The sequence below is a fragment of the Chelon labrosus genome, assembly GCF_963514085.1.
Source record: "Chelon labrosus genome assembly, chromosome: 5".
Lineage (NCBI taxonomy): Eukaryota > Metazoa > Chordata > Actinopteri > Mugiliformes > Mugilidae > Chelon > Chelon labrosus.
In genome coordinates this window covers 14,213,579-14,227,459 of record NC_140341.1, presented here as the reverse complement: position 1 = coordinate 14,227,459, position 13,881 = coordinate 14,213,579, and the positions used below count along the sequence as shown (strand labels likewise).

The 13,881-nt window shown below is 39.4% G+C and overlaps 1 protein-coding gene across 1 annotated transcript in view; it reads right to left on the bottom strand.

Moving 5' to 3' along the window:
• Positions 1-801: 801 nt before the first annotated feature.
• Positions 802-13,881, bottom strand: part of nalf1b (NALCN channel auxiliary factor 1b) — a gene marked incomplete at its 5' end in the record, with an annotated part of 72,462 nt that continues 59,382 nt past the window's right edge. Inside the window, 2 exons of the mRNA XM_084544802.1 lie at positions 802-1,986; positions 5,395-5,566. Of these exons, the coding sequence (XP_084400928.1) occupies positions 1,685-1,986; positions 5,395-5,566 (474 nt within the window). The 3' untranslated portion in view covers positions 802-1,684. The remainder of the gene's footprint in view (positions 1,987-5,394; positions 5,567-13,881) is intronic.

Below are 13,881 nucleotides of genomic sequence, written 5' to 3'. Positions count from 1 at the left end.
TTTTATATATATATATATACTTTTATGTGCACTGAAGAACATATCTGACAGCTAGCCTATTCCTGGTGTAATGTTTTACCAAGTTAACAAGTCCTAATATTTTGGTTAGTATCTTCAAACCGTGTTGTATAAACACATTTGTTTTAATGATTAATGGTCAGCTAGTCACTGTTGAGGTGAAATGATTTTGTTCATAAGGCTCAGTCCTATTAATTATTTTATGTCAGCATGAAGGCTCAGTGACCGCTCTGACTTATTACAACTTGGGTTTTGTTTTTGCAGTTTTAAACGTCTACAGCAGCCAGGGGTAAAGTGAAGCATATGGTGGTAAAAACTAGGAGGTGTCACTGCTGATAAAAACTAAACCTTCTGTTTAAAAGAAGGTTTAGAAATTGATCGATGGCAAGGACAAATACAGATCATCATTTGTTTTCCTTTGCGCACTGAGGGAGTACATACTATAAGCATGGGTCGTGTCATATGTCAGCGAACATAGTTGCTGACATCTTCATTAGCATCTGCTGAGGAAGACATTCTCTGCATTTTCTACAATTGTTTTTATAATTGTATCTTCTAAAATAGTTTGGATGTTCTTGGTTTTGTGTAAACTGATTGCTTGTGTTTCCTGTATCGGTGTTGTCGCATGGTTATATGGCTTATAAATAAGAATTACAGTTAAATGGTCAAAATTAATAAAAGGCCCAAGTTGTAATAATAATAATAAGTGCATGTTTGTTTCCTGTCTTTTTTCACAGTTGAGCCACGTGATAAGCTTTTTACTTGCCCCTCATTACACACATGTTTTGATCCTTGCAATACAGCGTAAATAGGTGAATATTATCTCACTAAACAAAGTGAAGGGAAACCATAAACCTCTGTCAAACGCAGAGTTTGTTACGGACATCAGGAGCGTATTTGGAGCCCGGCGAAGTTCCAGCGGGACAGCGGCCAGCAGACCGGCACGGCGGGGCTAAGTCAGATCCGAGGGGGCCTCCGTAAAATCAACAGCTGCACCAGCCTGTTAGGTAGACTTTTAGGATACCTCTCTGAGACACACTCATTCCCTCCCACACACACACACACACACACAAAGACATGCACACACACGCGCAAGGTCACCCATTCCTTCACACACGCTGTGAATCTAGAAAACAAACCGTCACGCGCACACACGCACACACATACAAACTTGCAGCTAATTAATTTTTTACACATTATCTGTCTTATTTAGAGCACACATTTTCTTCCTGTATGAGAGACCCAGAAACAAACACAAAGGATGAACATTAGAAAGAGAATATGATTGTGTTATTCCATAGTCAGCCAGTGCAACAGAAACCAATAATTGGAACACAGTGTAAAAAAGCGTAGTGAGAGAAACTCAGCCATAAGGAAGCTGACCTTCCCTCTCAACAAAGGCTGTGGTATTGTCCCCTTCTCCTACCTAAGGGACTGAATCCCTTAGCATGTCTGTTTGTTTAGTTATTTATTTGTTTTGATTGATTTGTGTGTCTTTCATCTCAAAGCCTCCCACATTTCCCAGTTTGCCAGAAAGTGTTGCAGAATGTCCACAGGCGCACAGCTCCAGCCGTTCGCTCAACTGTGGCTGTATTTTTCCATATCGGTTGCCATGGCGAGGGAATCCCCCACCCCAACAACCTCGCCCCCTCCTGGCAGCTCTCTATCACTCCTCGTTGGCAGGGCTCTCCTCCAGAGGCGTGATGGCGGGGAGGCCCAGTCCCGTTGCATTGTGGGATGCAGTGAGGCTGGCAACAGTGTGTAGGAGGACAAGGACCAGCAGGCAGAGTTTGAGCCGGCTGTTACACAGTCTGCAGGCTGCCGAGGAGCTGAGGGAGGTACGGTGCTGGCATGGCGGGTGAGTTCTTTTCAGGGTCCCCCGGGAACGGTTGTCCACTTTCAAGTCCCACCGCACGTCACAGCACTCTGCATCTGGGTCCACACCTGACGGATAGTCCTCCAGCAGCCCTAGAGGTTGTTTTGAGGAGACAGGGTGTATGAAGATACAAAGAGTAACAGATGCACATTGAATATGCTGCATATATATATGCAACCTGCTGGTCCGTATATAAACAGCTTGTTTCACGTTTGTTTGTGCATCTTCATGTTTTGGACTACTGTTTAGCCAATACATACAAACCTTGTCTTTGCATCTAAACCTTTGCATTTGCTGTATCAAAACTGTGCAAAGGATATTTAAAATGTATACCATTTTGTGCATTAAAACAATTCAAAGTGTAAATTAATAATACAACACTTTTAATATAGTAAGAAAAACATAGTTGATCAGAATTTAGTGCATCAACACAAGGACTAAAATTAAAACAGTAGATCCAAAAGTCACAGCTTGCTCCTGCTAATGTGAGGAGAGAACTCTGAGTTGAAAATACGACTGCCATTAGCTTAACCATGTCAAGAGGACCCATGAAAGTACTGCAATACGTCGGTGGTTGTGCTGTGTCAAATTCCAAAAGATATTTTGTGGAGGTGCGGAGAGATTTCCTACATACAAACGTCACCTGAACGCATCACATCACAAATTAGCCCCCAGGTGTGCTGATTAAGTACAAGCTTTGGCGGGCTGTGAGTTTGCGTGCTGGTGGAAAACGTGATGGTTCGTTCACAACTACTTCCAGTATTTTTATTTATTTATTTATTTTTTCGTACGCCATTTTTAATGCGGTCGTTTGGAGACACTTACTAGGGGAGGACCAACACTTAAAGCTGGGCGGTCAGTTCTGTGAGGCAGACTACGACGCCATTGGTGAGTGCTACTTTTAGTTTGTTATGCCCTCCTCAAATTTACAGCCCTCTCGACACCTTTGTGGCAAAAATGTACATGCACAAAGAAACTGCCATAAAATCCTTATGCATCAATTTTTTTTCTACTTTTTTTCGTAAATCTCTTAGCAATTTCAATAGTTTTCAAGATTTCACCCTTTAAATGCTAGTCTAATGATTTCATTACAAAAAAATAAAGTAAATAGTAGTGGGGTGAGGCTTTGGTGGTAATTGGAGTCTTGGATATGTCAAAGATTAGGAATAAAATTGATTTTTTTATGTAGTGTCAGATTTAAAAATAAACACACACTGGCTCCATAATTATGGCAAATTTACAAGAATTTCATGCAGTAGGAAAATGGTTCTGATCAAATACAGTAAAAATGTCAAAAAAAAAAAAGACTGTATGGGTTTATACTGTAATGACAGTTAGACTAAAAATTGTGGTTATAATGGAAGTCTATGGGGCATTTTTGGCCACCAGGGGAGTATCTTTCACTACATAAAAAATACTAATACAATCAAATCAATTTCATAGCTAATCTTTGACATATCTAGCTCTCTCATCAAAACCAAAGCCCCATCCACTTACTGTTTGTTTTATCGAAAATATTTGGGTTTTTTTTGTAAAACAACATTTGATACTTCATATTTTCAGACTGGCATTTAAGGGGTTAAAATCCTGAAAACAATTGAAAGTCTGAAGTTTAAGTGATTTATGGAAAAAAAAAAAAAAAAAAGCATCACAGGAGTATAAATGATGAAAATTTGACTGAAAAGAAGAGTTCCTGCAGAAATTCATGCCACAAGCTGTAACACAGCCAAAATGATCACCAAATGAGAAAAAAATAATTAAAAAAATGTACAAACAAGGGTTAAGAAGGATGCAGTTACTGCAGTGATGTGGTTTAGCTGTGCAATGTTGTTAATACTTAATGGTATTAAGCACTTTAACTGAGAAAACATCAAATGTAGGCGTAATTAAAATGCTTAATTATTTTGTTGAACTGAACACGGCGCACTAATATTGGATTATTTGAAGTTGCACGAGCAACTTGTTTGTTGACTTTGAGCCTTGTTGTGTGCTGGTTTGTGTGCGTTGGCACTATTGGCACCCACATGATAAATGTGTGTTTGTGTCCAATACTTGCGAATATTCCGTAGCTCATCCCCAACACATGTATTGCCAAATCCTACTCTAACAATAAGCTGTTTTAGAAAAGTATTGTTTAATTATATTGTAGAATTATTAATTTTATTTACTATATGCACTGCCGATATCGAAGACAAACTGACACGTTGATGTAAAATATTAAAAGCTCTAATAACTGGTCAAAGAGGAAGTATAAAGCAGCCACATCCTTTGACATGCTATGTTAAAAAATAATTAATGCAAAAACGGACACAAACTGGCAACTCTCACATTTTTCTGTAAATGTAATGTGTCAAAGCTGTGCATAAATATAAACTGATGTTCATCATGGCCACCAGAGGGCAGCATCGACACATGGTTGAAGTCACAAGTCATATTGATGAAGCAAACCTCCCAACCACAAACTGATTCACACAAGGTTAAGTTTGAGTTAGGACTCAGAATAGTGTCTGTTTGCCTTTGTGCGTGTTTTGGGGTGGACGTGTCATTGTGTTCACCAATACTGGTCAACACAGTTTGTTTCCACAAGGATTTCAGGATCTCACTCCTCCCTTATCTCTGCCCGAGGAAGCAGGATACTATACATTTATTGTGAATAGAACTAAACCCTGCTCAAGAGGTAATACTTTTTCAGCTTCCGGTCCTGAATGTCACTAATTAGTCAAGTAGACCAGCATTTTATTTTCATTCTTAAAACACAACTGGAAACATATATGCTTACAGTTTACGGTTTGTAGCCGACTGTAGTCGGGATGGAACCATGACCATGTCTACGCTGTGTGGTCCATTTTTTAGGGTTAACATTTAGAGATAATATGGGGTCAGGTCATGTTCAATGTATGCTAATGAGGATGGCGGCCTACTTTGTTTAAATCTTTCAGGTTGTGCAAAAGCATACTACAAATGCACTGCTTTACTTTAGTCCTGGAACCGCACATTAGTGCCAGAGAGATTAAAATACCTTGAACTAAAGCACCTAAAGTCAGTACATACAGGCTTATTGTCACAGTGCCCCATGGTGCAGTAGACTCTATGTGCTGTGAGTAACTGGCAGTAATTTGTTATGGTGTATCACTCTGTTGGTCTGATGATTAGACAGAATGTCCTGTAACTGTAAAGTCACACGTATTTGCTGTGTCCATCAGTGGTTGTGTATCCCTTTTGAGCATTACTGAGTAAGGCATTAAGTTCTGAGTCCATGTGCTCAGTCACTGTACTGTAAGTTAGACCATGAACTGTGAGAAATGAAGTGTGTGTGCAAGCAGCAGAGGTTAGAATAGTTTATTTCTCATAGCTTTTAATACCAGGTTTTGGGGAAGTAGCGCTCTTTTATTTTAGTTCTGGTTTCACATCTGCATGCACTGCACTCATGTCAAAAAAGAAACACTTGAGATCAAATTACAAAGCAACAATACATGAAATTTATGATGATTATTTTGTACCTGTGCATATAAAACTGGGGCTGCCTCCGTGAATGAGATCATCGTTGTCGGGCAGGACAAAGGGGCACCGCTGTTGCACCTCCAGGCAGTACTGACCACAGGGGATTCGCTTGCTGCAGTGCATCTGGGTGGTCTGGAAGTACTGAGAACACAGCCAGGGCTTATAAACCATCTGGGTGGAAGACAGAGAGGTGAGAGGATATCGATGAGTTGGTGAGGCCTGCGCAGGTTGAAACACATGCACACTCTCACTTGTGCGTGCATCATCTTGACCTCTACATCTATTGATTCAGACAGGACTGAGCAGATATCCCGGTGATCCTAATATCCACTGTTTAATGAACGTGGTTGTTGCTGGGCAGTCATCACTTTGTCAATACACTGTAGAGTATTACCCAACCTCCTATTGCTGTGCACTGTAGCCTCGTTGCACAGTTAGAGTATTGTCTGTTTTTATATACAAAGCTAAAACAAAAGGCAGCTGAACTTGTTTGAGTTTCCTTGAAGATGATTTGCCACTCATCCGAGTGACTTTGTCAGTTCTAAGTGACAGGTGGGGAGTAAAGGTTTTTATCTGGAATGTCTGTCAGTCATTACCAACTGAAACTCACTTGACTAGGGTCTGTTAACATCCCAGGACTAGCCTGCAATAAGAGGATGTTGCTTATCCTTGCAGGAGAGTACTGGGTCCAATTGCCTTTGTTTTTGCTTTGTTTTTAGACATGCCATGACCCGGAAAACCAAGAATCGTAAAAGACGTTCAGTTTTTAAGGGACATCTTTAAGTTGAGAAACAAAATCACAAAATTTTAATGGTATCAGAGCTCCAGCAACCAGTTTCTTGAAAAGCACAATTCTCATGTTACATCCAAGCTGCAACCTCTGGGCCTGAAAAAGGTTTACGCAGATGTACTAAATGGGCATTTCTGTGAATGTTCTTTCTTTATTACTTTTTTTATGGTGCAAATAAATAAATAAATAAATAAAATGCCCAAATTTATAACAGAAATAAAGATGTTTACAGCTTGCTACTGAAAACTGTTTTACTCTCTGTAGGTTGTCATTTGTGACAAATGTACAGGGGTAAATTTTGCATAACTAAATTGTTTAAATTGTATCCAGGCTTAAAGTTATCCATAATTCATGGCGTGGTTGCTGTGAGTGACATGTGGGTGCTATCACTAGCTGTTTGCCTCAGCATCACCTGCATGTCTCCGCTCCGCTAAACTCATTTTGTTTTCCCCTTCTTGAATTAGCTGGGAGGAGTCGTGCACCGCAATTATGACGACATCTTAACATAAAGACGAGGATTAACCCCAATATTTCATGAACAAATTAGTACCACCGTCACCAACAACAATAAAAAGATTAGGACTATTATCGCTCATAAGTTAATACAGAGACTCCCATTAGACGACAGTAAATTCAAATGTTTTGAGGGTATTTTGCATTTGTGTTGAAAAGAACAACACAGATACAAGAATGTATCTGTGTAAGAAATACTGCAGAAAAACATCTTGTTCCCCTTTATAGCACACCTAAACAAAGCATAGCCTGGGAGGATTCATGTTCTTGTAATAAAGCAGGATATAGCTGACAGACGACAGTGTTCCACCGTAATGCAAAATGCTTACAATCATGTGTGTGTGTCTATGTGATTGTGTCTGGGCATGCAATTTAAAGCTTGTGTGGGGAAACTAGGTCTCTGCTGTAAACTATAAAAACAGGCAGTTACCTTTTGGAAATACGCTGACTACAAGTGTAATGAGGCAGACCATAAGTCCTGTTTAAGTTACACTGTTTACACTGTATGTTGAGATGTAGTCACATGTCTGTAAATTAACCGCGTGTATTATGTTTTATCTTTAGTCTCATCTTAACTTTCTAGTATCTGTGTTTTGTCCTCAAATATTTAGATATATCCAAACATTTAAAGTCTAATACATCAATCTAATAAATGCTGGAAAAGTCAATTACACTGAATAAAGTGTAAAAGTGTCGACTCTTTCCTTCAAATCAGGCTTGGCTGTTGCCCTGTTGTATTTATTTGTTTTTTTTAAAGGATAAATATGCACTGTTGCACGTTAATATTTCTACCTGAATTAAAATAGGATAGTGGAGCTCCAGTGATTATGGCTTTTTTTTTTTTTTTCTCCTTCATTTTATTTATTTATTTATTTTTATTATTTATCTTCGCCGTGCTTGCTCTTGACTCAGAGTGAACCTAATTAGAGTTGACTGAACTCTGATCAGCTGAAATGGAACCAAAACCAGCGTTTCCCATTTCACTGTTCAAAACATCAAAGTTATGGTTTGTTTACATCAGTAAAGATGAAAGATGGAAATCGGTTCACAAATACATATTCATACGTGAAAATGCATAACTTTTTTTATGATGCATGTAAGATTAGCTAAAAAATATTTAGGACCTATAGTATCATGATAGCCTGCGGTAATCCCCCTCCCCCCACCTCCCATTTTCTCAAGTCTACAACTGCACAAGTGGAGACAAATGATTTACTTAGCACGTTATTTTTCATTTCTCATGTTATAAGGTGGTCGCCTCATTGTGTGGTATTATCACCTGCAGCAATTAGCTGGTATTTCCTGTGAGGCTCTCCAGGGACTGTGTGGCAAGCTAGCACCTGCTGCGAGCTAATCATCGCGCTTAAAAACGGGTGTACCAAAACTACCGATCATATCACTCTTCTGAGTAAACAGAATACACGCTGCCTGTGTGTGAGAGGGAACATCCTGCTCAATCAGCAAAGAAAAATGAAAAATGTACTGTTGCTTCAATGTACGGATTAAAAAATGTAAGAAGACGGGGAATTAAAAACAATATTTTCAGTGTTTCCAGACATTCTCTAATACTTTAAACTTAAATTCCAAAAAGTTGAATAACCTACAAATTTATTTTTATTTCTTAAACAAAAGCGTGTCTTTTTTTTATAATGCAAAGTTCTATTCTGTTTTGTCTTTTTTTTTTTGTTTACTTCACTGGTTGCAAAAAATAACAAATGTCTTGTATAATTATTTCTAATCTAACTGTTCTGAAATAACCTTTCTTTCTCATGTAAGCAAATGATTCTGAATTAGGTTAAAATGCCATCTTTATTGTTCCAAGTCCCTGTTGTTCGTGGCTCACAGCCTCTAATGATCCCTCTGGGATGTCTTACTGTACAATCGGAAATGCAATATAAAAATAATAAGAGTAACTGGTGGGTTGTATCATTTGTCATGCATATTATAGGCCTGTAATGTATACATGGCAGAACACGTGACTGAACACGTGCCCACATCCTGAACAAATTCACTGATAGAGTACAGTAAATTGCAGCAAGCTAATGATTAGATTTCCAGCTGAAGATAAGGCTTGTTCATGATAACGCCACACACACACACATACGCACATACACTTCCCTCTTTCCAATCTGTATAAATGGCACAGTAGCAAAATGTGGTTGCATTACATTATATCAGATCTTGAACAAATTCTAGTGGATAAAATTATCATCATGGTATGGTGTACATTAACATATATTTACAGTACTGTGCAAAAGGTTTTGGCACTTTAGATGTTTTGATTCTTATCCATCACATGATTATTAGGGAGGCCTCTGACTGGCCCACATTTATTATGCAGCTTGACAATATACAGCAAGAGAATAAAGAATATCTTTGGCTAGAAGAAGAACAGGGTGTCTTGCTGCTGATGTGTGACCCACTGTGAGACCTGATCATCTAGTTAGTTTGGTATTCAACAAAGAGACAAAAGCGAAAGAGAAAACTTATACCAGGAGAGTGTGATAAATTCTCTAAGATGCTGGAACAACCTTCCTGCATGGTACCTTAAAAAATGGAGCTATGCCTTGGGGATCTGGTGCTGTTTCTAAGGCAAAATATGGCCACCCTCACTTCACTTTCTGTGATCTAAACCCTCGCACAAGACTTCATATTTCTAATCTAACGTGTGTGTGGGGGAACAAGATTGTCAGAGTATGTGCGAAGCGACACTGTTTTGCATTATGCATGTGCAACACGTTTCCATGTCCTGCTGTTATTTGTGTTTGGATGGCCACTCATCCTGTGGCTGATAAAGACAAACTGAGTGGAAAGCTGGTTTTCCTTTAATGCAGCAATGCGTCGCATTACATTGACGATGTCATCAGTGATGAGTGTCGTGTAGTGTGTGTTTAGTTATTTGTCTGACATATTCCCTGCTCAGCAGAAACTCAGAACAAAGTTAAAGTCAAGGTCTCTCTGGCCATTTGCACGGAGAAACAAAATCAAAAGCTGAATAATCAATACCTTCACTTCTAGAGCAATTATCTTCAAACGGCACATAAAGCAGGTTCTCATAAGTGGCAGCTATTTTTCTATTTTCTTAACTCACAGTTCAAGTCTTGGTGACGCAGGCAAAGAACTGCAATATGTTAGATCTAGGTGACGACTACATTGAATCCACAAGACAGAAAAACAAAAAATGGGTCTCTGAGCACGCAGGTCGGCAGAATGTGTGTCTGAAATCGGGAGATGTGAAAGATGTAGTGTAAAAAGCACAACTTTTTTTTTTTTTTTGGCCCTTTGCCACACAGTCATGTCCTTTTACACTCGGCCCCAGTTATTGAAGCCCACTCCTGCATATGAGATCTACTCTCCCTCAAACATCAGTCTGCTGTAGACCCATGACTGGTAATTTCTCATCCTTCTGCCAAGTCTCAGTGAGGAAGAAAGAGCGGTAGGGAGAAGAGTGGCTTGATAGTAGGATGGACTCCTCTTGTCCTTTTTATATACTGTAACTTTTGTATTCACTCTGCCTCACTTGGGGAGAGAATAAAATGCAGCCTGCTTCTCCTCAATCACACACAGGCAGACAGCATTTTCTGTTGCCTTTCACTTCCTTTTAAATCTCTCTCTTACCTTTGCTTTCTGAACGCTTGTCACCTTCTTCCACTGAGGATACAGCTGTGATACAGTATCACAATAAAAGCCCCATGGGAGAAATTTTCAAATAATGGCTGAGTAATAATAATAATCAAGCCTCAAACTCGGTTAAATTTTTTTCACTACAGTGGTTCATATAAAAAAACAAAAAACTAAATTATCAATTACAAAGGATATTGCACAGTAAGAAAGACCAGTGCGATGTAAATGTGCCAGATATGCAAGAAGATACATTTTCATCTGTAGTTCCTATTTGCAGGTTGATGGACTACGTGGAAAGTGGGTGAAGATGAGGTTTGAGTTTCAAAGCATTAAAAGCATCAACTGCAAATGCTGGTAAGAATGCAAAGAACCATCTTAATAAGAAATGATAAAATACTTTGTGGAAAAACATTGGTTTCTGAGGGAAGACTGTTTTATGTAAACACCCAGCTCTGTCTTCCAAATGCTATGTGGTACGTTCTCAAAATATAGAGAACCTCTTGAGAATACAGAAAATATTTGACTAAAATAATTTGTCAGGCTTGTTCCAGTGCATTGATCAGTTTGGGTTCTAGGGAATTTGGAGGCCAGGTCAACACCTTGTGATGGTTTTCGAGTTGTTCCTAAACCATTTTTGTTTGTGTGCACCTGTGTCAGGCTGCATCCTGCTGGGGATGGCTGCTGCCATCAAGGAGTGTCATTGCTATGGCGTTGGTTGTGTCTGGTCTGGTCTAGGTAGGTGGTACATGTCAAAGTAACATCCACACGAATGCCGGGTCCACTGAATTGTCCCAAGATGGTCAATATTATTTGCTCCTCCTGTGGTTTTAATGTCGTGGCTGATCAGTGTATATCAGTAAAACATTCCATATTGTTTTCCTCATAGACATAGCATGTTTCAGTTTGTGGGTACAAAAGGAATCAGAATTGAGAGAATTTTGTCCGGTAATAGACGATGAATGTTATCGTGCCTTCCATTCATCTGTTATCCTTTCATGCTTGTATAGTTGTAAAGACTTCTGTTAAAACTTGTGCCACTGGACCCCACTTAGACCTGCATCCTAGGTATATAAGGCCTGTGTGACAATGAATTCTGCTCCAAAAATCTGACATGATTGAGCCCATAGCTCAATGTAGAATTTTTTAAATATATATGTATGTGCTTTACTGTGTAAGAGCTTCTATTCAGACAAATGCTGCTTTGGATAAAAGCATCTTTCACGTGATCATTTACAATCCAAAGATATTTAGAGGTGTCATGATGAACTCTGAGCAGTCAGAGTGTGAGACCATCCACATGAACACACGAACAATAACTCTGCACTGTTGTATATACTCACTGTACAAAACCCTGGTTTGGTGTATATATTATCCTATATTCTATGTGTACAGATTGAGATTTATTTTATTTTTATTTTATTTCACTTATTTAAGTTGTTTCTGTACTAGAGAGAAAAAGTTGCCGGAGTCAAATTCCTTGTATGTGTACATACTTGGCCATTAAAGCTGATTCTGATTCTGATTCTGATACAAACAAATCGAATTCAAAGATGAATATGCTGAAGTTGAAAATGATTCAGTGGTTATTCTGCATTGTTTTTCTGACTCCTTGAATATGTAGATAGATGTAGATCACGAGCTATACAAACTCAAAGCTATCCGTGGAATGGAGATGGTCTTAAATTAAAAGAATAAAAGGTGTTGGTTGTTGTCACAGAAAAAGCCTGAGACATTGTTTGTCGCGGTGGAAAAGGCACACACTTCCCCCAGTATTCAACTCTAACTGAAGCCTTGGCAGATTTGCTTGAAACTGGAAAATGGTCAGTTCATAAGATTTGTTGTTCCCCTCATACCTACTCTCCACTGATTTGAGTGTCTGTTGGCGATCTGCAGAGTTGAGACACAGCTGTCCTCTAAATTGGATTATTTCGTTACGATTAGGCTAATAAGGTTGTAATTGATGGAAGGCCTTATATCCTGCCCTGTGGTATCGGTTTTAAGTGGCCCCGGATGGCCTTGCCTTGTCAGTGCCTAGTCTTTAATGTTTTATCTGGACTTGGGGTTGCTGCTAAATTGCTGGCAGAGGCTGAGGGAGCTGGTAACAAAATTAATGTAACTTGTATCTCTTCACACAGCACGGTATAGCAGCATTACACACACAAACCTGTACAAACTCTCGTGGGCCACCATTACAGTTGCTAGTAACACAGCGTGTCAGTGCTTCACTTGCAGTTAGCCTGTCCTCTTTTCTTTTATCCTCTTTTCTGCTCTATTTATTTAAATGACCTTAAATAATGGACCAGGACAAGTGTGCAACACAATAGCCTGGTACTAGATTGCTTTCAGGTTTTGTCAGACTCGGGCATGGGAGTACAGTATATGAACAAAGGGTAATGATGGAGACTGAGTGAATTCAAGCTAAGGCCAGTTGTATTATTCACAGTATTGCTACAGATTTTATTTTCATGCAGCAAAAAAATTGTTTCCTATTCTGTGCTTTACTGTCAGTAAAAGAACAAGATATGGTTAGAGAAGGACTTTTGCTTTTTTCCCACCTTAAGTCAATATTTTAATACTGAAATGAACTGATGGGCCCTATAAACTCTACAGTGTTATGTCTACTTAAGGGGAAAATCATATGTCCCATCCACAGAAGTGCAGATTTTCCTTCTACATGCTCTCCCCAGTGTTGGATGAAATGAGCTGTCCAATCAAGTGGTGACACTAAGACGGTCAGAGGTCAAATAGAGGTTGTTTCTTTAGCACAAACCAGCAGGAAAACTAGCCCGTTAGCTCCTGCAGCAGCACTAGCGATGCCTCATGGGAGTCCTATAACAATATGTAGCTGAAGAGTCAAATAGCAAAGGTGACACCAAGTGATCAAGCGTGAACTCAAACACAAAGGGAAAAACAACTGATCTCTGCAAAGAAAGCGCATAAATAATCAGTCCAGTTCCACTGCTTTGCTATTTTGCTAACTTGAACAGATAACATTTAATTGGCTGTAATATATATGTGCATTTCCTTGTGTGTACAGTGAATCAGTGCATGTGTGTATACTGACTAGCCTGGGGCGCCAGTACCTGGCAAGCACACAAACCGTGTCAACAGCAGTTCCATAGAGGAAATGTAACGTAACTAATGATCTGTACAACAAGACAGACATGAAATGAAACAGGAGGGTTTAGCCAAGATGGTTGGAGGAGCCAGCGAGAATGTATTGGTAAAACAAAGGCAAGGCTGGCAGCACACTGAAACCTCACCACAATACACTGATTGAAGTGAAGTAGAAAGCACTCGTGCAACTCACCGAGAGGCGCCTATTCAATTAGATTCATGTTACATTTGAATAGCTGTGTGGACACGCAAGGCCTCAATAATGGCCCACCTGTGCGAAACACGTACAGCAAACACACACAGGCAAGCACAAATTCGATCAACAATGGCTAAACACCTCGTATCTTTTAATATGGGCTGCTCATTTGGTAAACAAAAGCCATGCTAATGTAATTACCACAGGCCAAGGACATACAGTATTATAGGGTGGGGTTATTAAAAG